The 22,270-nt window shown below is 67.2% G+C and overlaps 3 protein-coding genes across 5 annotated transcripts in view; 1 reads left to right on the forward strand and 2 right to left on the reverse strand.

The window, feature by feature from the left end:
- Positions 1 to 7,181, reverse strand: part of CASKIN1 (CASK interacting protein 1) — a 29,517-nt gene extending 22,336 nt beyond the window's left edge. The window contains 1 exon segment of the mRNA XM_038151120.1: positions 7,088 to 7,181. Coding sequence (XP_038007048.1) covers positions 7,088 to 7,181 — 94 coding nt within the window.
- Positions 7,182 to 9,610: 2,429 nt separating this feature from the next.
- LOC119706905 (hexosaminidase D-like) lies at positions 9,611 to 15,947 on the reverse strand. Of its 3 annotated transcripts, none has more exons than XM_038151145.1 (15): positions 15,743 to 15,947; positions 13,329 to 13,517; positions 13,025 to 13,130; positions 12,670 to 12,901; positions 12,451 to 12,560; positions 12,054 to 12,141; positions 11,810 to 11,974; positions 11,534 to 11,717; positions 11,263 to 11,334; positions 10,951 to 11,155; positions 10,774 to 10,856; positions 10,503 to 10,581; positions 10,236 to 10,337; positions 10,018 to 10,107; positions 9,611 to 9,926 (listed from the first exon to the last, which is right to left on the reverse strand). In XM_038151145.1, the coding sequence occupies exons 3-15, from the start codon at positions 13,117 to 13,119 to the stop codon at positions 9,743 to 9,745; spliced, it is 1,689 nt and encodes a 562-aa protein (XP_038007073.1). In that variant the 5' UTR covers positions 13,120 to 13,130; positions 13,329 to 13,517; positions 15,743 to 15,947; the 3' UTR covers positions 9,611 to 9,742. The 3 variants fall into 3 exon arrangements, with proteins under 3 accessions (XP_038007073.1, XP_038007075.1, XP_038007074.1); XM_038151147.1 differs by having other exon boundaries at positions 13,208 to 13,517; positions 15,743 to 15,797; XM_038151146.1 differs by lacking the exon at positions 15,743 to 15,947 and having other exon boundaries at positions 9,707 to 9,926; positions 10,026 to 10,107; positions 13,208 to 13,332.
- Positions 15,948 to 17,035: 1,088 nt separating this feature from the next.
- MLST8 (MTOR associated protein, LST8 homolog) lies at positions 17,036 to 22,262 on the forward strand. The gene is made up of 8 exons (XM_038151153.1): positions 17,036 to 17,258; positions 17,363 to 17,414; positions 17,795 to 17,957; positions 18,305 to 18,380; positions 20,408 to 20,560; positions 20,658 to 20,782; positions 21,191 to 21,354; positions 21,777 to 22,262. The coding sequence occupies exons 1-8, from the start codon at positions 17,130 to 17,132 to the stop codon at positions 21,893 to 21,895; spliced, it is 981 nt and encodes a 326-aa protein (XP_038007081.1). The 5' UTR covers positions 17,036 to 17,129; the 3' UTR covers positions 21,896 to 22,262.
- Positions 22,263 to 22,270: the final 8 nt, after the last annotated feature.

Genomic DNA, 22,270 nt, shown 5'->3' on the forward strand with positions numbered 1-22,270 from the left:
TCCCAGTGTCCCCAGTGTCCCCAGTGCTCGCAGTACTCCCAGTGCCCCCAGTGTTCCCAGTGCTCCCAGTACTCCCAGTGTCCCCAGTGCTCCCAGTGTCCCCAGTGTTCCCAGTACTCCCAGTGTTCCCAGTGTCCCCAGTGCTCCCAGTGTCCCCAGTGCTCCCAGTGCCCCCAGTACTCCCAGTGCCCCCAGTGTTCCCAGTGCTCCCAGTACTCCCAGTGTCCCCAGTGTCCCCAGTGCCCGCAGTGTCCCCAGTGCTCCCAGTGTCCCCAGTGTCCCCAGCACGGCGGGCACAGGGAGGGGGCTGGCCGGGGCGGTGCAGGAAGCCTCGGGCAGACGCCGAGCGCACTCAGGAGCGGGGCTGTGCTGCTGCGGAGCTGCAGGGCTGCGAGGAGCGCGCCTGCCGTAAACAGCCCAGCTGCAATGCAGGAGCCGGGCAGCCGCCGCTTTGTCTCTGCTCCAGCGGCTCCCGCGGCCGCGGGCCGGGAACCCGCGGGGCCTCTCGGGGAGGCGGCGCGGGGCTCCGGCAGCCACATCTGGAAGGGATCAGCGGCTCCTGCCGCCGCCACGAGCCGGCCGTGCCCGGGGCCCGGCCCCGCGGACAGCAGGCAGCGCCGGCGTGGGCAGCGGAGAGGCCACGGGCACGGGGCACACGGGCACACGGGCTCACATGGATGCACAGGAGGCACAGGGGCTGGGGCATGCACAGGAGGCACAGGGGCTGGGACATGCAGCACACAGATGCACAGGGGCTGGGGCACACACAGGATGCACAGGAGCACACACAGGATGCACAGGGGCATGCACAGGAGGCACAGGGGCATGCACAGGGGCATGCACAGGATGCACAGGGGCTGGGGCACGCACAGGATGCACAGGGGCACGCACAGGAGGCACAGGGGCTGGGACATGCAGCACACAGATGCACAGGGGCTGGGGCATGCACAGGGGCACGCACAGGAGGCACAGGGGCTGGGGCACGCACAGGATGCACGTGTGCCCACGGGCACATGCGTGCACAGCGACGGATGCACAGGGATGCAGAGGGCACACGTGGGCACACGGGAGGAGCCCCCAGCCACCCGAGCGCCGAGGAGCAGAGCCTGTGGTGGCTCCTTTGGCACCATCTCCAGCTTGGTCCATCTCCAGGTGACACAGAGCATGGCAGGGCACGGCGCTGGGGTCCCCTCGTCCTGCTGCGCCCCGGGGCACCCCAGCCCCGCAGCCACCTCCATCTGCTCGGCGCTCTCCAGGCGGCCGGCAGGGAGTGACCTTGGTGGGGACACCCAAGGAGACCCGGGCAGAGCTGGCACTCCCGGCCAGCCGCTCTCCCACGCCCTCCCAGCACGGGTGGCTCGTGCCGGCGCCGGTAGCCACCCAGCACCGGAGCAGTCCCGGCAGCACGGGGCTGTCGGGCCGCGGCCAGGCCAGCTCTGCATCCCAGCTTCCCATTTCTCAGGCTGATTGCTCCTGTCGCTGCAGAGCCCAGCATTAAACACCTCATTTTCTACTCCCGTATTGAGCTGGAAAATACTATTAACATTTCATTAGAGCTTAAAGATCCCGTTCAGCCCGGCAGGATGAGCCAGCCCGCGGGGGGCATCACTGCTGTGCCAGGTGGGCTGCACTGGCCCCGTCCCTCTGGGAAGAAGAGAACCAGGAGGACAGGTCCCACGTGCCCCAGATGTGGGATGGGATGGTGAGCCGGGGCAGAGGTGACATCAGCGCTGCACACTGGCTCGGTGACCTGCTGGGCATGGCCCACCCTTGCAGCACACTTGGCCAGGGACAGGACACAAAACAGTGACAGAACAACAGTGCCCATGCAGGCGCTCCTGAGTTTTGCTCCCCAACCCCTCTCCCTCACTGGAAGGGAAGCCCGGCCCAGCAGGACCACCACCAGTCATTAAACATCAGCACATTTATCCTCCAACATTCTCCCAACAGCGCTGAGCGCCGTTCCCAGCACACACCAGCCAGCACCAGCACCAGGACAGACAGCGCTGGGGGAAACAGCCTCAGGTAGCACCCAAGAGCTGGGCCCCCCTCCAGCACTCACCCCACCAGCACTGCCACCGCTCCCACCTGCCCCGAGCCGGGAATGTGTTCCCTGAGCACCCAGCGCCGCTTTGGGACCCCGCCGCAGCACGGAGCTGCCATCCCCAGGACTGCTGCTGCACCTGGGGAGGGGCAAGGGGCTGGGGGCACCCGGGCACGCCGAGATGGGCAGGGCACTGATCACGGCCGTTCCCAGCAGCTGGGAAGGGGAAGGAAGGGTTAAAGAGAGCGCAGAGAGGAGGAGAGGAGCCAGACGCCAGCCTGGCTACTGGAAACCACGATGGGCTGGCAGCAGCGACTGGGACGGCTCTGGAGAGAAGCTCAGGGCACCCGCAGCACTCGGACCTGCTCACTGCCACCCTTGGGTGCGGGCTGGCCCTGCCGCGTCCCCCACAGTGCCACCCCCCGGCACAGGGACAGCAAGGTCCCCGTGCAGCGGACAGCCGTGGGAGAGCCCCGCACGAGGGGCTGCCAAAGGGCTGCTTGGTGCCCGGCCAGGTGAATTTGGGACTGCTGAGAGGAAATCCAGGCCAGTGAGGGAGCTGGGAACGGAGCCGTGGCCCTGCTGCTCCTCGATGGCAGCGGCCAACTGTCCCAGGTCCCCAGAGCACCCCGCTGGGCAGGGACCCCGCAGCCAGCCCGGCCACGGGGCTGTGCTGGGGGCAGGGGGGCAGGGAGGGCTCGCACGCACAGCTCGGCCCAGCCACAGAGGCGAGAAATGTAAAATAATGAGGAGTCACCCCAGGCTGAGCAATCGTGCCCCTCTGGAAGGAAACTTGGCACGCTGCAGCCCACACCCGCCTGCCAAGTCCTGCTGGGAGCGAGGCTTCACACGCGGGCTGGAAACCCCAAGAAGTTTATGAGGGACCCGCTGACACGTGGAGGAGTCAGGCAGCAGCCGGAGCTGCTGGGCCCTGACAGAACCTGCCTGTCAGCAAAGCTCAGAGCTCTGGGACACGCCTGGGATGCACGGGCATCTCCCCTTGCTGGCAGCACCCTCGTGCCAGCCCATCCCCTTGGCATTCCGCCCCTTCATCCCTGCCAAGGGCACGGGGGGAGGCGTGGGAGCAGTGCCTGGCCATGCACGGGCCCAGCACCTCTTTGGCCAAGCTGCCACAGGATCTGACCCCGCAGCCCCTTCCCCCAGTCCAGATGTGCTGCCCAGCACCTCTGGATGGCTCCAGAGGCAGCAGCATCCGGGGGCTCCAGCACCCCAGTGAGCATCGTCTGCTCATCCCTGCCTGGGTTTAGTCAGCAGGGAGGCTCTGCCCAGTGCCCCGGCAGCAGCAGCAGGAGCCATCGGGGGTGGCTGTCTCCCAGGGAAGGCTCCTGCCCTCCCAGAGGGCCGGGGGAGCTGGGCAGCTCCGGCGGCTGCCGGCCACGTGTGCCCTGGGCACTGCACCACAATTGGATTTGCATCTGCCCTGCCTTTTACTGCATGGAAATTGAATTGTAAAATGTCAAAGACATTTCCTAACTGCGCCATATTAGCCCGGTTTTATTAAATACTGTTATCAGAGCAGATTATGAATGCAATCAACTGCAGGCAAGAAAACCCAGAATTAACTGGCCACTGTGCAGGAGGACACGCCAGAGGGCAGGAGGCAGCTGGCCAGGCCCTGCCCAGAGCCCATGTCCCCAGGTGCTCTGGCTCTGCTTCCCACTGTCCCCAAATCCTGGAGCAGCGGCGAAGGGACGTCCCCAGCCAGCCAGTGCAGCTCCACTCACACCCAGGATGGCTCCCCAGGGACAGCAGGACCCTGGGGGTCCTCGCTGAGCTTTCAGGTCCCTTCCTAGGCAGGGCAGGACCTGCTCCCTGCACATGGCAGCAGGGCTGGCACTGATGGGACAAGCCCTGAGATGCCAGAGCTGCTGCCAGCGACACGCGGGGCAGGATGCAGAGCCCTGCACAGGTGGCATGGGTGGCAGTGCAGGAATGGGGCTCTCCTGCAGAGTGGGGACACACTGAGAGCTGCCCAGGCCTCAGCACCAGCACCCTGGGCAGTGGGGCCAGGCGGGGCTGGCTTTCCCAGGGCTCCTGGACGTGGCAGGACACAGGGGACGCAGAGCTCTGTGCCCAGCCCTGATACCAGCCAGGCAGCGTGGCTAACCCAGCCCCTGGTGGCCCCAGAGCTCCAACAGCACACCAGGACATGAGTCCTGATGGCAACCTGGGGGACCAGGATGGCACTGAGGACCAGGCGTGGGGAGGGCAGCGCAGTGCCACGGGACACAGCCCTGGATTCCACCCACACGGCCAGCTCCGTCCATGCCGGGTGCTTGTCCTGGCGCTGCAGGGCCTCGTGCTGGGACACCTCCTTGGCCACACGAAGCTGTGGAAGTGCTTTAGAGAGCCCCCCAGCCTGGCTGGAGGAGAAAGTGGAGCAGAGGATCCAGCCTTTGACTGGAGGTCCCACACCTGGCACCGGCAGCACCGTGCAGGAGCCGTTCCCAACGTGGATGAGCCCTGGCAGCACCGGCCCCTCAGGGAAGGAGCCAGCCTGCTCCCACCCTGCACAGCCACGGAACTGGGCATCCTCTGCCTGGCACAGCACGGCACAGCTCAAATCCCTCTGCCCAAAGCCCCAGGTGCCCGGGACAGGGATGGCACAGTGGGCACGGGTGCTCCTGGAGACACCCACGGTCCCATGCCATCCCACGGCGCTGGAGCCGAGGGGAAAACGCCAAGTCACCACAATTTCTTCGAGGTAGCACCGAGAAGGAGGGGACAGGGAGGGAAACAGTTTGCTGCCAAATCCCTGCATCTGATTTGCGCAACTTTCAGACAACCTCATCAATTATGGATGGCCGGGAAGCAGGCGCGGTGTGCGCTGCGGCCGGCCCGGGCCCGAACCCACACTCGCACCAAACGGGGGCCCCCTGTCACCATGGCAACCCGCGCTAATTCACGCAAGGATTTTTAAAATCTCATTTATGAAACCCCACATGAATAGGATATTATCCAGATAACGGAGCTAAGTTACAAATCTCGCCGGTGCCGCGCGGCGCGGGGAGCGCCGCAGGCGTGCGTGGGACCGGGACTCGGAGGGGACGTGGGGACACCACGGCGTGGGGACGGCCCTGCTCAGTGCTCTCCCGCTCCACGCACCGCTCCAGCCCCACTGCCACGGCCAGAGGTACTTGTGCACCCCAGGCTGGGAGCAGGGCACCCACCACACCCGCCGCCACACAGGAGAGCGGGGTCCGGTGGGGAAATGGCCCCGGACGAGCCTGGCACTGGCACCAGTGGGTCCAACAGAGCTGGAGGGGGCAGCCCAGCGAGGGAATGGGGTGAGCGTCCACCCCAACAGCAGGCTCAGCCCCACTGGGTGTCCCCAACCTGTGGCCCTGGCACGGGCAGCGCTGCTGGCCCCCGTGGCCATCCTGCCCGGTGTCCAGAGGGCTCAGCCCTGGGAGATGCAGCAGAGCCTGGGAAGGACAGGGATGCAGGAGAAGGTGGTGGCACTCAAGCACCTCTGGTTGTTGCCACAGCAACGCCAGCTGTGTGCCCAGGCCAGCAGGGACTGGAGAGGGGTGTGTGGGGACGCTGCTGGGCACAGGCCAGGTGTTGTCCCCATACGCGCACACTGCCCCAAGAGGCCGCAGCAGCAGCGGTGTCTGGGGTGGGCTGGGATGAAGCGGGCTCTGGGCTGGAGGTTCTTCTTGCCCTGCACAGTCCCTCAGCAGTGACAGCAACGATGGCACTGGGGACACGGAGGATGCCACACCGGCCCTGCACGGCACAAGGAAACACACCTTGGCCCCGTGTGGCGCCGTGGACACGGTGGATGCAGCACCAGAGCAGGGACAGGGGGAATGCCGTGCCAACCCTGCTCAGCACCAGGACATGGGGCACCCCGCTGGCCCTGCTTGGCCAAAAGCAGCCCGGCATGACCAGGGACAGGGGACACCTCACCAGTCCTGCACAGCTCCAGGGGTGCCCACATCTGGGGAGCGCCGGCCCTGCAGGGAGGGACAGCGGGCACAGCCACGGGGGGACCGTGCGTCCAGTGACCCAGAGCCACGGGAGCGCTCCCCGTGGTCCGTGTCCATACCCAGGGACGGTCCCCGGCCGCCCAGCTCGTCGCCGGCACCAGGCCTGAAACCTGCGGCTGCATCAGCACCATGAATTATTCAGTCCCGGGCGGAACGCCTCGACGGAGCAGTTACATCCTCCAGCGAGTAGATACTCATGGAGCTACACACACGTACACCCGGAGACGCACACGCACGGCCACACGCACGCCCCCGCAGCCCCACACCTGGCCACGCACCCGCGGAGCCGAGCACAGCCAGCCGCAGGGAGGCACCGGGAGACACCCGCCGAGCGACATCCGAACACCCCCTCGCCGAGAAACACCACCAGCCCAGCCAAACGCACAGATGCCAGGGTACACACCGCCACGCAAACACCCCACGCACCCAAACACAGCCGCACACGCGCCCGCGGCAGCGCGGACACACGCAGAGGTGTGCGGGCAGCCAGCCCCGGCGCTCTCCCGCGGGCCGGCCGCACTCGCCGCACGCACACGCAGACGCGCCCGGCCGCAAACCCTGCCCAAACCCCCGGGAGCACCGGACCCGGCTCCCGGGGGGTCAGGAGTCGCTCCCGGGCACGGGGCGAGGGCAGCCCGGCCGGAGCCCGACCGCGCCGGGGGCGCCCCGGGACCGGCGAGGAGAGCCTGGGCAGCGCTCCGCACCCGCGCAGCGCCCGGGGATGCTCCGAGCCCCGCCGGCACGCTCAGACCCACGCCGGGCATCGCCCCCCGCCCCTCCCGGGGCGCCGCCGGGGCTCCTCGGCACGTCCGCGGTCCCCGCCCGCCTGCGAGGAGCCGCAGCCGGGGAAGGGCCGGGGACGCTCCGGGGCGGGCAGGGCGGCATCGCGGCCGGGCCCCGGGAGCAGCGCTAGGATGCGGCCCCGAGCCGCCGCGCCCGCCGCTGCGACGCCGGTGCCGGTGCGTGCCCCCCCGCCCCGTGTCCCCCCGCACCGGCGCCCCCCGCCCGGCCCCGCCGCCGCCGCACTCACTGGCTTTGCCGGGCTTGGGCCTCTGCAGCAGCTTCTGCACGGCCGCGATGTCCTCCGCCTTCACCGCCTGCACCAGCTCCTGGTCCTTGCCCATGGCTGCGCCGCGCCGGGGCTGCCGGCTGCGGGCTCACGGCCCGAGCATCCTCCGCGGCGCGGCGCGGCGAGGGGCGGGGGGCGGCGGGGGGCGGCTCGGCGCGGCTCGGCGCGGCTCGGCTCGGCACGGTGCAGCCCCCCCGCCCAGCCCGCCCGCTCCGGAGGCGGGGGCGGGGGCGGCGGCGGCGGCGGGCGCCCGGGGCGGGGCGCGGCGGGGCGGGGGGGCCGCACCGGGAGCGCGGGGGGCAGCGCGGGAGAGGAGGAAGAGGAGGAAGAGGAGGAGGAGGACGAGCAGCAGCAGCAGGAGGAGGAGGAGGAGAGGGCGGGGGCCGCCCGGTGCTGCGGGCGGAGCGCGGGGATCCCCCTCCCCGGTGCCGGGCCCGGGGGACGCCCCGGTGGGAGCCGCCGCGCAGCCGTGGCGTGTAACGAGCTGGCGGGGCTCAGCCGCCGGAGGGGACGGGGGCAACACGGCTGCTCGGGGCCTCTACCTCCCCGGGGAGGATCCCGTGGGGGGGGCCAGCAGACCCCCTCCCGGGGCACCCCGCGCTCCCCAGCCCGGCCCCGGGGTGCCCTTCGCCGCTCCCCGTCCCGCCTGGCCATCGCGGCAGCCTGCGGTGCCCATAACGGAAACCGGGCAGGAGCAGCCCTCTTTATTTCTGTAAATAAGGCGCTCATTACCGCGTCAGTTTCCACTTTTGTTGACACAATGGCCGGTGACATTCGTCCCTTTCACTTTTAAGGCTGAAATGACCGAGGCATTACAGTTGCGGAGGGTTCCCGGCTGTGCCGAGGGCTGAGGAAGCTGAGGAACCCGATAGGAAATGGGGCCAGTGACGGACAAGGCGCTAATGTCCCCGCGGTGCCATCAGGGCAGAGCGCGGATATCGCTCGCACGAAATCTGCCCAAATTTCTGCCCTCCCGGACGAGTTCCCAGCTCAAAGCCTCGCGCAGTCCCGGCTCCAGCGAAGCGGCGCTGGGGCGCACGGGGCCCGGAGGCTGCCGGCCAGCTGGCCACCGCCGCGCTGGGCACCGGGCTGCGGTCACAGGGGGGGCAGGGTACGGCCACCGGGAGCTGCAGCCCCCCGTGAGCAGGGGGAAGACGCAGGAGGGAACCCCGCTGTCCCCCGATGCCCCCCGAGCCGGAGCCCAAGGGTGCCCCTGCACAGCCCCCAGCTCCGGGCTGCCCCCCCCTCGGGGCCGGCGGGGTCCGTCTCCTCTCCCCACCCCCACTTTCCAATCCAGGACATTTGGGTTGCCAGCACGGAACGCCGTCTAATCTGCCCTCTAATCCCGCAGCCTGCGCCGCACGGGGCCCTGAGCCGCGGCCCGGCTCCCGGGGCTGGGGGCTGGGGGCTCCGCACGGCTCGGGGGCTTCCTTCACATCTGCCACCACCTGATAACCACCGGAGCGCCTCAACAAAGGCCCCTTTGTGCCCCACGGCTCCCTCCCGCTGGGCCCCCGCACCCGGTCACCCAGCAGCGGCGCGGCACGGGGCAGCTCCCGCCCCGCCGCCTCGACGGGCAGCGACACCTCTGTGCCCGGGGCACGACACGGGGCGGCGGGGCCGGCGGTGGGGCCGGTGGGGCACCAGCGCGGTCCCTCCTCCTCGCCTGAGCCGGGCTTTGCGGGAGGAGCTCCAGCCCGGCGTTCCTGCGGCTCCCTCGGGCTCTTGCCAAGTCGGGTCGGTCTTTGCGGAGCAGAAGAATGTGCAGTGAAATGTCCCCGCTCCTGCCCGGCTCAGCCGAGAGAAAGCAGAGCCCGGAACGGGCAGAGCCCGGGGCGCGGGGGGTTTGGGATGGGCACTGTGGGCAACAGGCACGTGGGAATCTGGCTGTGGGAACCGGAGACGGCACCAGCAGCAGGAGGGCTCATCCCACGCAGAGATCCCCCCGGCACAGCTGCCTTTCCGATGGGAAAGCAGCGCAGCAGGGCCTCTGCCCGGGCCCGGGAGCCGGGGGGGCCTGGGAGCACACGGAATAACAGAGGAGGAGGAGGACGAGATGAAGGCAGAGTTTGGAGGCTGAAGAAGCCACCGCTGTGCTCACACCCCTCCCAGCCATCAGGGATTCACAGGGACTGAAAGCAGAGCCAGCACTGGGGAGCGGGCACTGGTGGCAGCCTGGCAGGGCCCCCTCATGTCCCTCTGTCCCTGCGCCATCCCAGGTGCCAGCCCTGGCCTGGGACATGCGGCACACAGCAGCCACACGCTGGATCCTGTCCAGGGAGGGCACGGCTGTCCTCGAGGCCAACACGAGGCACACGGGTGTCCCCACGAGCTCTGTCACTCTCTGCCAACCCCTCCGGCTCCGTCAGAGCCCGAGCAGGGGCCCAGGAGCTGTCACAGGGGGAGCCCAGCCCTCCACAGCAGCCCGAGCTCCCTCTCCCTGCACGGGGGGCAGCGCCGTGGCCCCCCCGGCAAGCAGCAGCATCTACGAAAATACTTTATTGTGGAGGGGGAGTGCAGGGGCTCTGTACAGTGCAGACGGCGCTGTCACCAGCAAACAGACACACGGTGGTGGCCCCCAGAGCCGGGGGGCAGCGGCAGCCGGGGCTGCAGCCCCTACGCGGCCTTGGGGCGCCCGTTGAGGCGGATGATGGCCCGGTAGTCCCGCACCAGGTCCCGCAGCTGGTCCAGGTAGGGGTTGACGTTCTCCTCCATCCACTCCTCCACCGTGTCAGGGAAGTAGATCCTCTCCAGCTGGGCACGCAGGTCGCGGACAAAGCTCTCCCAGTCCTCGTGGAGCCTGCAGGGGGGACAGCAGGGGGGCAGCTCCCTCCTGCGAGGGACCCCTCCCAGCCCCGCGCAGGCTCCCCCCAGCCCCCAGCGCCACCTACTTCAGCACCTTGCTGCCAAAGCTCTCCATGTTGCGGGGGTTCCCAAACTGGCGTTTCCTGTGGTAGGGGCTGAACCAGCCCTTGATGGCACTGGAGAGGCACGAGGGACTTGGGGGCGCCGGGGCCACCGGGGATGGGGAGCTGCACATCAGGCAGGTCCCCTCCCGTGGAAATACACGGCCAGAGGCACCAAAGCCACTGCCCGCCCTGCCTGTTACCTCTCCTCCTCCAGGGCCTTGAGGATGCTCTCCTTCAGGTGGCCGTTAACCTGCTCCACCATGTGGTAGATCTCCACACCAGGGAACGCTCCCCTGCCCTCGCTGGGGAAAGGGAGGGGAAAGTGAGGGCTCAGCACGTGGGGTGCCCCGGGCCGGGTGAACCCCAGCACCCTGGCAGGTCTGGGACCAGGGCATGCGGGTGGGCAAGCCCTGCCTCCCTCCAGTGCATCCCTTCTGATGCAACTGCCCCGAGCCGGCAGCACGCACCAGGTGCTCTGCTCCAGCTGCACGCTCTCCAAGCCCAGCACATCCAGGACCTTCCTCTTTGCCTCCTCTGTGAAGCCCCCTGGGAGGGCAAAGAAAGGGACAGAAGAGCTTGGGACACCCCACCATCAGTCTCACCCCCAAAAACGAGTGAGCTGAAGCTCTTCCTCCTCTGCCTCCCAGCTCCCCCGGCGCCCTGCCCAGCAGGACGGGGTCTGGCGGGCAGTGGGAGGTGGGGGTGAGCCCGGCCATGCCGGCAGGGCTGGGGGCTCACCGTTCACCAGGGTCTGCAGGCAGATGGCCAGCGAGGGGATGCTGACGGGCAGCAGCTCGCAGAGCACCGAGTAGTGATCGTACCTGCGGGACAGGGACAGGGACGGGGACGGCCACCACCGTGCCAGCACGGCTCTGCAGGCACCGGGAGGGCACGGGGGGTCCCACCCCCCCTTACCTCTGCCAGCCGGTGAGCACAACGCCCTGCAAGCGCAGCGGGGCCAGCCGCGGCACGGCCTGCATCACCTTCAGCCAGCTCAGGTGGTTTTTCAGGTGGAAGCTCAGCGGGGTCCAGGCCTGCGCCGGCCCCGTGGTGCCCTTGAAGGCGCTGGCGAACCACACGGCCTCGAAGCCGCTCTCCACGTACTTGGTGAGGAACTGCACTGCAGCGGGACAGGCGCCAGCCACCAGTGCCACCGTCCCCCCAGGCTGCCGGGGGCTCGGGGGGTGATCCCCCCACCACCCCCAGGAGCCTGGCACGTCACCTTACCGATCTGCTCGGCCTCGAAGTCGGGTGCATAGAACCACACCACGGGCGAGACGTGCCTCGCTATCCCGGACTCTGCGGGGACAGCGGCGAGGGGACGTTGGGGACAGCAGCACGAGGGAGCCTCGGGCTCCTCACGCTTCCCCCAGACCCACGGGCCCCCGGGGCAAGGCATGGGCTCCTGCTGGCACTGGGCGTGATGCCTGCCAGGGTGGGCGCAGAGCAGCTGAGGAGCCTGGCACAGGTGCCACCACTGCCGTCCCTGTCCCCTCACCCCGCAGGGCTCCCACGCTGATCTTCCTCAGCATGTCGTCCCACATGAGCACCCGCAGCCCCCAGTACTGCGCCGTGAGGAAGCCCAGAACCTCCTTGATGTGCTTCAGGTACATGGTGCCCACGTCGCCCTTGTTGCGGCTCATCCAGTTCTTGGAGTCCATCCCCTCCCCGAGGTGGAAAACCTGGACTCGGGGGAAGGGAGATGCTCAGCAGCCCTGGGAACACCCCCAGCGCCCGGGGAGAGGGCTGGGGTTCCTGCACAGCCCCTGCCCACCTCGTCTGCGCCGATGTGGATCCAGGTGGAGCGCCGGTGCTTCTCCACCACCTGAGACAGGATGCTCTTGAGCAGGGCCAGGGTGTCGGGGACGTGGGGGTTGAAGCTGTTGGGGAAGCGCTCGACCTCCCGCAGGTGCTGGTACTTCTCGTGCTTGAGGATGAACTGCGGGGAGGAGCCATCATGGGGGCGTCCAGGGGAACCCCCGTGATCTGGGATGGGGAGCAGGACTGGGACCCTTTACCTCCACGTGGCCAAAGGTCTGCACCAGGGGAACCACCTCCAGCTTGTGTTGCTCCGCCAGCTGCTGGATCCGCTCGATGTCCTCCTCGCTGGGAGGGCAGGGACAGGCTCAGCCTCTGCCAGGGCAGAGGGCAGAGCTTGGGGGCACTTCCCCCTCCTCCCCCTCCTCTGGCACCCTGCCCGCACGGCCCCGGTTGCCCCACAAATGTGTGCATTTACCGAGGGGCACAAACATTGAGCTGTCAGGGCAGGAACACCTGCTGCTCTGCCCAGCAGCACAGCCTGGCGCTGTGACCGTGGTTATCGTGGGCACGGGGCCAGGTGGGTCACACCCAGCCCCTGGCACACCTGCACAGGCCACAAGCCCCGCAGCCAGCTTGGCACACGGCCCTGCTCACCTGTATGCGTACGGGGACCTGAGGATTTCCAGCTCCCCCTTGAAGGGGAACATGTCCTCGTACTCGATGAGGACGCCGTTGGCTCCCAGCTGGGACAGGAGGGGGAACACCTGCAGGGCGGGCAGGGTGGGCTCAGCAGTGGGGCTGGCACAGTCCGGGTGCAGCAGGGACCAAGCCCCGTCAGTGCATCCCCTCCTCCCCGTCCCTGGGCATCCTCACCTGTTCCAGGTAGGAGACTCTGGGCGCGGCTCCCTTGAGGTCCAGGTGGACCAGCCTCATCTCGGTGGCACTGACATCCCTGGGGACCTGCTGCTTTTGCTTCAGGGTCATTATCTTTGCCGCAGGCGCCTCCAGAACCTGGCTCTGGGGGATGATGTCCTGGACGACGTCACCTGTGTCCCCCCAGAACCCGCTGTCCTTGCTGACGTGCTTGTGCAGCTCCAGGGTAAAGCTGCAGGGAGTGGGGGAGGAATGGGGGGTCCGTGGGGTTATGGGGGTGCCAGCAGCCCCCAGCACCAGGCAGCACACAAGCACAGCCCAGGGGGTGCCCCACCCCAACCTGCTGTCACCTCACCTGTCACGGAAGAGGAACTTGATGCCAGCCAAGGCCACGAGGAGCAGCACGACGAGGCGCAGCAGGTTCAGCCGGTGGCTCCGCTGGAAGGCCATCTCTGGGATCTCTGGGGACACACACAGCTCTGGTGCTCCGTGGCCAGAGGGACCCCAAGCACGGGTGAGCCCACCCAGCCCCACATACCGTGCCCCGCTGCCCTGCCCGGGGCAGCCTGAGACCCAGAGAAAGGCGACATGGTGGCAACCCCTGTGGCCGGCCTGGCGCCCATCGGGACGTGCTGGGCAGTGCCCCGTGTCCCTCCTACCTCGTGTGCCCCAGCGTGGGGCCAGCGGCCGGCTCCGCCTCTCCCTCTGCCCGCACGGTGCCCGAGCAAACAGGGCGGTGGCTGCAGAGCAGGTCCCCACCGGGGACACCCCGGTGACAGCCCCGAGCCAGGGGCCGTGTCACAGGGCGGCTGGATGGGGCGGCATCGCGGCGCGGGCGCGGTGCATCCCTGCGGGGAGGGAAGAGGCGATTGGGAGCCACCCGGGCACACGGCAGCACCGGGGATGGCACCGGCACAGCCACGGCACCGGCAGCCTCGGCAGCCCCGGGGGCCGTGCGAGAGGCGGCACGGATCCTCCTGGCAGCCACACGCGGGCACTCCTGCCCGTCCTTTCTCCCGTTTCTCCGGCTCTGGGGTGTTCGGGGAGGCCCGGACGGGGCAGCGCAGCCCGGTGAGCTGCCACCCGAACACAGCCGAGCTCGGGGTTGAGCTCAGCGCCGGCACGCTGCGGAAGCGAGTGAAAAGCAGGTTTGGGCAGCTGCGGTGCCCCCGCGGCTCAGCCGATGGCGAGGGCTTGCTTTGTGCCGCCGAGCGGTGGCACCGGGGGGAGCCGCGCTGAGCCCCCCGCGGCTCCGAGGGAGCCCTTGCCCAGACACAGCCCTGATCCCTCCCGAAACCTGCCGGGGGTGCAGGGCTGAGCTCCCGGGACCCCCCCTGGCAGGGGACATGCTGTCGCCCAGAGCACGAGGCCCCGGCAAGGCCGGGTCACAGGGCAGGACAGCGGCGTGCAGGAGCTGGAGCATCCCTGCTCCATCGCCACGGCCCGGTGCCCGCGGGCAGCCAGGCTCTCGGTGCCCGCGGGCAGGAGGAGGAGCAGGAGCCGGTTTTTGGGGAGCAGGCTGTTCCCTGTGCTCCTTGTCCTGTGCTGCGGGGGACAAACGCGGTTCCCGCTCCCTGCCGTGCCCAGCCCGGGATACTCCCGGCAGCTCCAGCAGGGATGTGCCAGGCTGGGGATGGCTGCCAGCCCAGGGGTCAGCACTGGGTGCTCGGGAAGGCACAGAGGGCACCCAGGAGGGGGGTCAGTGGCCCCTGGGCACGCAGCGTGGGGAGCCCAGCACCCAGGAAGGCCGTAAATATGCCAAGTGCTAATGGCGCTGTCATGGGAACACAGCGCCTGATCGGAGCAGGGATAAATATTTAGACAGACGCTGTCAGCTCGCCAGGATTCGGTGTTTTTAATGCACGTTATCTTATTTAAATAGGGTCGGTTCCCAGGGCGGCAGCTCCGCGGCACAGCCAGGGCTGAGGGACAGGCGCTGGCCGGAGGGGGAGTCCCAAGGGGTGCGGGGACAGCCAGGGGCTGCGTCCCTGCGCCACGGGGACACCCCCGGGCAGCCGGTCAGGGCTCAGCAGATGGATGCCGCCCCTCTGTATTTATGAAAGTCGCATCTGCTGCTGCCAGCGCTGCTCGGGGGAGCCCCGGCCGGGCTGACAACGCCTCACCGGCAGCGGGGCGAGAAGGGGCCGCACCCCCGGCCCCCTCCCTGCCAGCCCCCCGCAGCCAGCCCGGCTCCCCGCTTACCTCCCAGAGCCCCGGGGAGAGGAGGGTGGAAGCGCACAAACCCAAACCTGAGCCCGGAGATGGCAGGGGCCGCGCGGGGGAGGGAGCCGAGTGTCCCGGGGGTGGCACCGGGGGTTTCGGGTGCTGCCCACAGCCCCGCTCGGGCGCTCCCCGGTGTTCCCATGGCAAGCCCGGTGTCCCGGCACCCCCGGTAGGGCAGCCCCGGGGGGGCCATGCTGCTCCGGGCGCACCTCGAGTGCACGCTCGCGTGCTTCCAGAGCATTCCACGGCCAGCCTGGCCGTCACCAGCCCGAGCTGCCGGCCTGTGCCACCCCCCAGCACGAGCTGCCCCTCGCCGGGGCCACGGGGCTGCAGCCCCACAGCCGGGGACTCCTGCGTGGGGAGGCTGCAGGTCCCTGTGGGGTTACAGCAGGAGGGGCTGTTCCCTCATCCCTGGGCAGAACTGGTCCCTGTCCCATCCCGTTCCCTCCCGGGCTGCTGGAGCACGCATGGAGCAGCCCCCGGGCACAAGGGACCCTCTCCACCCCCCACCCATCCCTCTGTGCCGCGGGGCGCCACCCACCCCCCGCAAACCCGGCACACCCCGCAACGCCCCGCACCAAGGACACCCCTCGGGCACTCGGTGCTCCGCGGCACCCTCCGGGCTCTGCTCGGCAGCCCTGCGGCCCCGGGCACACCTGCGTCCTCCCCGGCATCCCTGCGTCCTCCCTGACATCCCTGCATCCTCCCCGGCATCCCTGCATCCTCCCCGGCATCCCTGCGGCACCGGGCCCTGCATCCCCCGAGCATCCCCGCATCCTCCCGGTACCAGTCCCCACCGCGGCGCCGGCATGCCCCGGGCCCGAGCATCCCCCGCTCCCCCGGCCCTTACCGGCAGGTGCGGGGCGGCCGCGGGCACGGCCGGCAGCGGGCACGGGCACGGGCACGGGCACGGGCACGGGCGCCGCCGCTCTTAAAGGGCCCGGCGCTCGCCGGTGCGGCAAGTGAGGAGGGATGAACGGGCGCCGCCGCTCGCCGCGCACTGCGGGCACCGCGCACGGCGGGGAGCACCGGCACAGCGCGGAGCCGCCGCTCGCCCCGACCCGGCGGCACCGGCGCGAGAGGCGGCGCTGGGGCGGCTCCGCGGGGCCCGGTGCGCGCCCGGTGTCCGTTCCCAGTGCCCGTTCGGGCTCGGTGTGTGCCCGGTGCCCGCCCCCGCCCAGCGATGCTCGGTGTGTTGTCTGTGCCTGGAGCCCGGTGTGTGTCCCGTGCCCCGGGGCCCGTGCTCGGTGTGGGCCCGGTGTGTGCCCAGGGTCCCGTGCCCCGGTGTATGCCCGGTGTATGCCCGGTGTGTGCCCGGTGCGTGCCCGGTGTGTTCCTGGTGTGCGCCCCGGGTCCCGTGCCCGGTGTGTTCCCGGTGTGTGTCCCGTGCACTGTGTCCCGTGTCCCATGTTTCATGTCCCATACTTGGTGCCCAGTGTGTGCCCGGTGCCCAGCGTGTGTCCCACGTCCCATGTCCCATATCCCATATCCCATATCCCATATCCCATATCCCATATCCCATATCCCATATCCCATATCCCATATCCCATATTCCATATCCCATATCCCATATCCCATGTCCCAATCCCGTATCCCATATCCCATATTCCATATCCCATATCCCATATCCCATATCCCATATCCCATATCCCATATCCCATATCCCAATCCCATATCCCATATCCCATATCCCATATCCCAATCCCAATCCCATATCCCATATCCCATATCCCATATCCCAATCCCAATCCCATATCCCATATCCCATATCCCAATCCCATATCCCATATCCCATATCCCATATCCCATATCCCAATCCCATATCCCAATCCCATATCCCATATCCCATATCCCATATCCCATATCCCATATCCCATATCCCATATCCCATATCCCAATCCCATATCCCGTTTCCAGCACTGCGCCCCCTGGCGGCGCACTGAGTGCGCGCTCTCCCCCCGCCGCGCTCCTTGGTCTCGCCCGTCGCTCCCCCCGCGCCCCGGCCATGGTCCGTTCCCCCGGCTCCCGGGCATGCGCGCTCCCGCCGCGCCGCGCGCACGCGCAGAGCCGGGCACCGGGAGCGGGGCCGGGAGCGGGAGCGGGGCCGGGCGGACGCGGCGTGAGGGAGAGCCCCGGGCCGGGCCGGGGGGTCACTCGCGGGCAGAGACAGACCCCGCAGGCTTTAGGGAGTCCCCCGAGCGCGGACGCGGCGCGGCGGCCCCGGGAGCGGCGGCGCCATGAACGCGGCGCAGGGCACGGTGGGCAGCGACCCGGTCATCCTGGCCACGGCCGGCTACGACCACACGGTGCGGTTCTGGCAGGCGCACAGCGGCATCTGCACCCGCACGGTGCAGCACCAGGACTCCGTATCCTTCCGTGCCCGCCGCCGCGGCCGCTCGGGGCCGGCCCCGCCATCGGGCCCCGCGTCGGGCCCGCTGGTGCTCCGTTCCGACCTTAACGGCGCCCGCAGCAGGTGAACGCGCTGGAGATCACGCCGGACCGGAGCATGATCGCGGCCGCGGGTGAGCGCTCCTGCCCCGCCGGGCACCGGGCCGGATGCTCTGCAGCTGCCCGGTGCTCGGCCGCTGCCGGTGCTGAGCCGCTGCCGGTGCTGAGCCGCTGCCCGGTGCTGAGCCGGTGCTGAGCCTCTGCCCGGTGCTGTGAGCCTCTGCCTGGTGCTGAGCCGGTGCCCGGTGCTGAGCCGGTGCCCGGTGCTGAGTCTCTGCCCGGTTCCGAGCCGGTGCTGAGCCTCTACCCGGTGCTGAGCCGGTGCTGAGCCGGTGCCCGGTTCTGAGCCAGTGCTGAGCCTCTGCCCGGTGCTGAGCCGGTGCTGAGCCTTTGTCCGGTGCTGAGCCGGTGCTGAGCCTCTGCCCGGTGCTGAGCCGGTGCCCGGTGCCCGCAGGGTACCAGCACATCCGCATGTACGACCTCAACTCCAACAACCCCAACCCCGTCATCAACTACGACGGCGTGAGCAAGAACATCACCTCGGTGGGGTTCCACGAGGACGGGCGCTGGATGTACACGGGCGGGGAGGACTGCATGGCCCGCATCTGGGACCTCAGGTGGGCACCGGGGCTTGCCCGGGCTGCGGGGCCGAGCTCACGGCCCTGAGCACCCCTCCCTCTGTCACAGCTTCCGTGACCCCTGAGCACCCTCCCTCTGTCACTGTCACAGTGCCATGACCCCTGAGCACCCTCCCTCACTGTCACAGTGCCATGACCCCTGAGCACCCCTCCCTCTGTCACTGTCACAGTGCCATGACCCCTGAGCACCCCTCCCTCTGTCACTGTCACAGTGCCATGACCCCTGAGCACCCTCCCTCACTGTCACAGCTCCTATAACCCCTGAGCACCCCTCCCTCACTGTCACAGCTCCTATAACCCCTGAGCACCCTCCCTCACTGTCACAGGTCCCGGAACCTGCAGTGCCAGCGCATTTTCCAGGTGAACGCTCCCATCAACTGTGTCTGCCTGCACCCCAACCAGGTGAGGAAGCTGTCTCCTCTGGGGTTCCCGGCTCAGAATCCTGAGGAGCAGCTTGATGCCCATCCCGTTGCACCCCCTGCCATGGCAGGGACACCTTCCACTGTCCCAGGCTGCTCCAAGCCCCATCCAGCCTGGCCTGGGACCCTGCCAGGGATGCAGGGGCACCCTGGGCACCCTGCTCCTGCGGCTCCTCTCTGAGATGTGTCCCAGCAGAAGATGGGTTACCACAGGAACGGCCCGGGAGCTTCACCTGATGTGTTTGTGCTGAAGACCTGGTGGCTGTTGCAGAGGGACAGCACAGGGGCTGCACAGCTCATCCCCTGGGAGCAAACCCGCCCTTGGAGGATCCCTGGGGATGGTGTGGGAGCAAAGCTGGCAGAGTGGGGCAGCTGGGAGGCTTGAGGGTGACAGCACTGCCAAGGAGAAGCATCCTGGGGCCTTTGGCTGTGCTTCCCTTCAGGTGGGGTTTGCCGAAGTTCCCCGGTGGGTTCAGCAGCTGATGCTGAGCAGAGGGAGAGTGGGGGCACTTGAAGAGACTGAAGGGAGCAGGAGCAGGAAATCAGTAGGGATCGATCAGTGCTAATGGCTGGGCTGGGCTGGGCTGGCAGGGCTGTGGTTTTGCCTGCAGACAGGGCCGTGCAAACCTCTGTAAAGTCCTGAGTTATGGAAGTGTTCCCTTGCATTGCATTTGGCAAAGGTTTAATTTTGCAAATCAGGAGTTTCAGGCTACGTTTGAGATCAGTGATTTGGACCAGACTGTCCAAATCAGGTAGAGTATCCACTGTCTGGTGGTGTCAGTGCTGTGAGAGTGTGTTATGCTAAATGAATATTGCTGAACACAGTCTTAGATGTGAAACAATCCCTGACCACGGTGCTGTTGGGGTGCAGGGTGGGGTTTGTGGGCAGAAGGTGGTTGATTAGACCAAAGGTGGCAGCATTTGTTCGGGCAGTTCCCTCTGCAGAGGTGCTGATCCAGTTATCCAGGGATTCCTCACGGCCTGAGTAAAGCCGTGAAAACTTTGGGCTCAGCGTTTCCGCCTGCTGAGAGGGGGCTGAGGAGCCCAGAGGAGACTTTTGTGCAGCCACATAAATGCATTGAGTGGTGTTTGTCTGCTCAGAAGCAGCCTCAGCTCCCAGGGACAGGATGAGCTGTGCCTGATGACCTGATCTCCTCTAGGGAGTCTGTAGGATTGTGGACAGCGCAGGGCTGTCGATAACGGCCTGGCTGGAGGGGAGACGTGCCAGCATTGTCTTCTGCTCTGAGCACGGGATCGGAGCCAGGATTCCTGCCCTTGGCTCTTGTCCTTCCCCGAGAATGGGAGAGAGACAGAAAAACCCACTTCAGGTTGTGTATTTCTGGTATCTGCACCCTTGAGTGCCTCAGTTGTTCAGTGGCCAAGCTGTCCTTAATGCCGCCTCTCAGACGTGCTGAAAACCACTTGGCTGCTGTGGGTGTCGTTTGGAGCCGTGGCTGTGCCACAGCCCTGGAACCGGGACAGCTCTGTTTGCTCTGGGCTTTGGAAAATCAGCAAACCCTTCTGGGGAGGCAAACTGCGGAGGGATAGAATGTAGGAAAGTGAAGGTAGTGCAGGAGGGAATCTCACCCCTGAGGAGTTGCAGCTGTACCAGTTATGAAAGATTAGGAGCAGGCCTGACTTGAACAGGCCACGGCTGTAACCTGTGAGAAGAAGAGTGCTATAAGAGAGGGGGTTGGCTGGGTAAGAGGGGACAGAAGAGCTGGAGTTTGTTGGCTGTGCTGTGAAGAAGGAGTCAGTGCTGTGAGGAGCTGCCCATGAGAAATCACCAAATAGGTGTGGAACTTTTGCAGTAAGATAACAGCAGGAAACAGCCTTTTGCAGGGTGTCAGGGGAGTCAGAAGCCAGCTGGGTAGTGGGACAGCCCTGAGCTGGGGCAGAGGAGGCAGGACAGGACTGTTTACCCCATGCAGAGCTGCAGGGGCACGGGGTGGGCACAGCTCCGGGCTGCTGCTCACAGTGCCCGCAGAGCCATGGCCGTGTGCCCTGCAGGCAGAGCTGATCGTGGGTGACCAGAGCGGCGCCATCCACATCTGGGACCTGAAGACTGACCACAACGAGCAGCTGATCCCCGAGCCCGAGGTGTCGGTGAACTCGGTGCACATCGACCCTGACGCCAGTTACATGGCAGCCGTGAACAGCTCGGTGAGCTCTGCCGGGCCCTGCTGGGCTGGCAGCTCGGGTGGGCACCCCCCGGCCTGGGCACGGCCCGGGCACGCCTCCCGCTGCGTCTCTGCTGCAGGGAAACTGCTACGTGTGGAACCTGACGGGCGGCATCGGCGAGGAGGTGACGCAGCTGATCCCCAAGACCAAGATCCCGGCGCACAACCGCTACGCCCTGCAGTGCAAGTTCAGCCCCGACTCCACGTGAGTGTGGAGCCCTCAGCTCCCTCCCAGGGCGGGCAGGGGCCAGCCGTGCCTCCAGCCGTGCCTCCAGCCACGCTGCATGTCCCCAGGGAGGAGCGGGACAGGAGGCAGGGGATGTGGCACCGCGGGGTTGCTGTCAGGGGTGTCCCGCTGGTGCTCCCTGAGCTCAGCCAGGTTTGCAGCCATGGGCTGTTCTCCAGTGGGTTCCAGCTGCTGCAGTGTGAGCTCCTTCAGGGAGTCTGTTCAGCTGGGATCTGCTCGGTCAGACAGTGCAGGTGTAAGGAGGTTTGATAGCAGTGGGGACTCCAGGTGGACCCTGGCCCTGGCCCTGGCCCAGGTCTGTGTAACCAGAGGCCCACAGGGGGACAGTGACTGATGAGATTGCCCTCAGATGTCTCCTCCTTGCAGGCTCTTGGCCACCTGTTCTGCAGATCAGACGTGCAAGATCTGGAGGACCTCAAACTTCTCTCTGATGACAGAGCTGAGCATTAAGAGCAACAACCCGGGGGAGACGTCGCGGGGCTGGATGTGGGACTGCGCCTTCTCCGGGGACTCCCAGTACATTGTCACAGGTGAGGCTCCACCCGGGCTGTGCCAGGCCTGCAGCAGCCAGGTTACCTGCTGGGACATGGCCGGGGCCTGGGGCACAGGGGCTGTGAGGTGGGAGCAGCCAGTTGTGCTGACGGGAGCGTTTTGTGCTGCTGCAGTGGGGCAGCTGTTGGAACTGGAGAGGAGATCTCCAGCTGTGCTGTTCATGGCACTGCTCACAGCCTGTTTGTCCCTGGAGCACACCTGTGGTCATTTCCACACTCACTGCTCTCCAAAAGAACTAAACCCCACAGACAATTACACTGAGCTGCTCTGCCTTGCTGCTCATCACCAGCCCTGAGGATGGCTGGATGAAGCAAGAGCACAGTACTTCTTAGAATAATAGTGAAAAAAGAAACTTAAAAGGTGATATACACCCCACTCTTCTTTTCACTCTGTGTTCCAGCCTCCTCTGATAACCTGGCCAGGCTGTGGTGTGTGGAGACAGGGGAGATCAAGAGGGAATACAGTGGCCACCAGAAAGCCGTGGTCTGCCTGGCCTTCAATGACAGCGTCCTGGGATAACGTGTGGCAAGGACAGCACCTCTGCTTGTTTCCCCTTGCCTTGCCAGACCCTCTCCAGAGCCCGGGCCACGCTCTGTACCCATCCCCTCCCACGTGGAGAGGGCTGGGGCTCTGACAGGGACAGCTGCAGCTGCCTGGGCTGGGACCAGGCTTCAGCCCTAGGCAGGACATCGCTGAAACGTGTGGCCCTGAGGGAGGGAATGGGAGAGGGAGGCACGGTCCCACTGCAGGGACACGGGTACAGTTCAGCACAGGAATCCCTGGGGCATCGGCTGCTGACAGCTCTGGTTGTTCTTGTACCCCAGAGTGGGAAAAAAATAAACGTCAGCCTTTGCCGGTGATGGGAGAGGCTGAGCACAGAGGAGAAGCAGCTCT

The sequence above is a fragment of the Motacilla alba genome, chromosome 14, assembly GCF_015832195.1.
Source record: "Motacilla alba alba isolate MOTALB_02 chromosome 14, Motacilla_alba_V1.0_pri, whole genome shotgun sequence".
Lineage (NCBI taxonomy): Eukaryota > Metazoa > Chordata > Aves > Passeriformes > Motacillidae > Motacilla > Motacilla alba.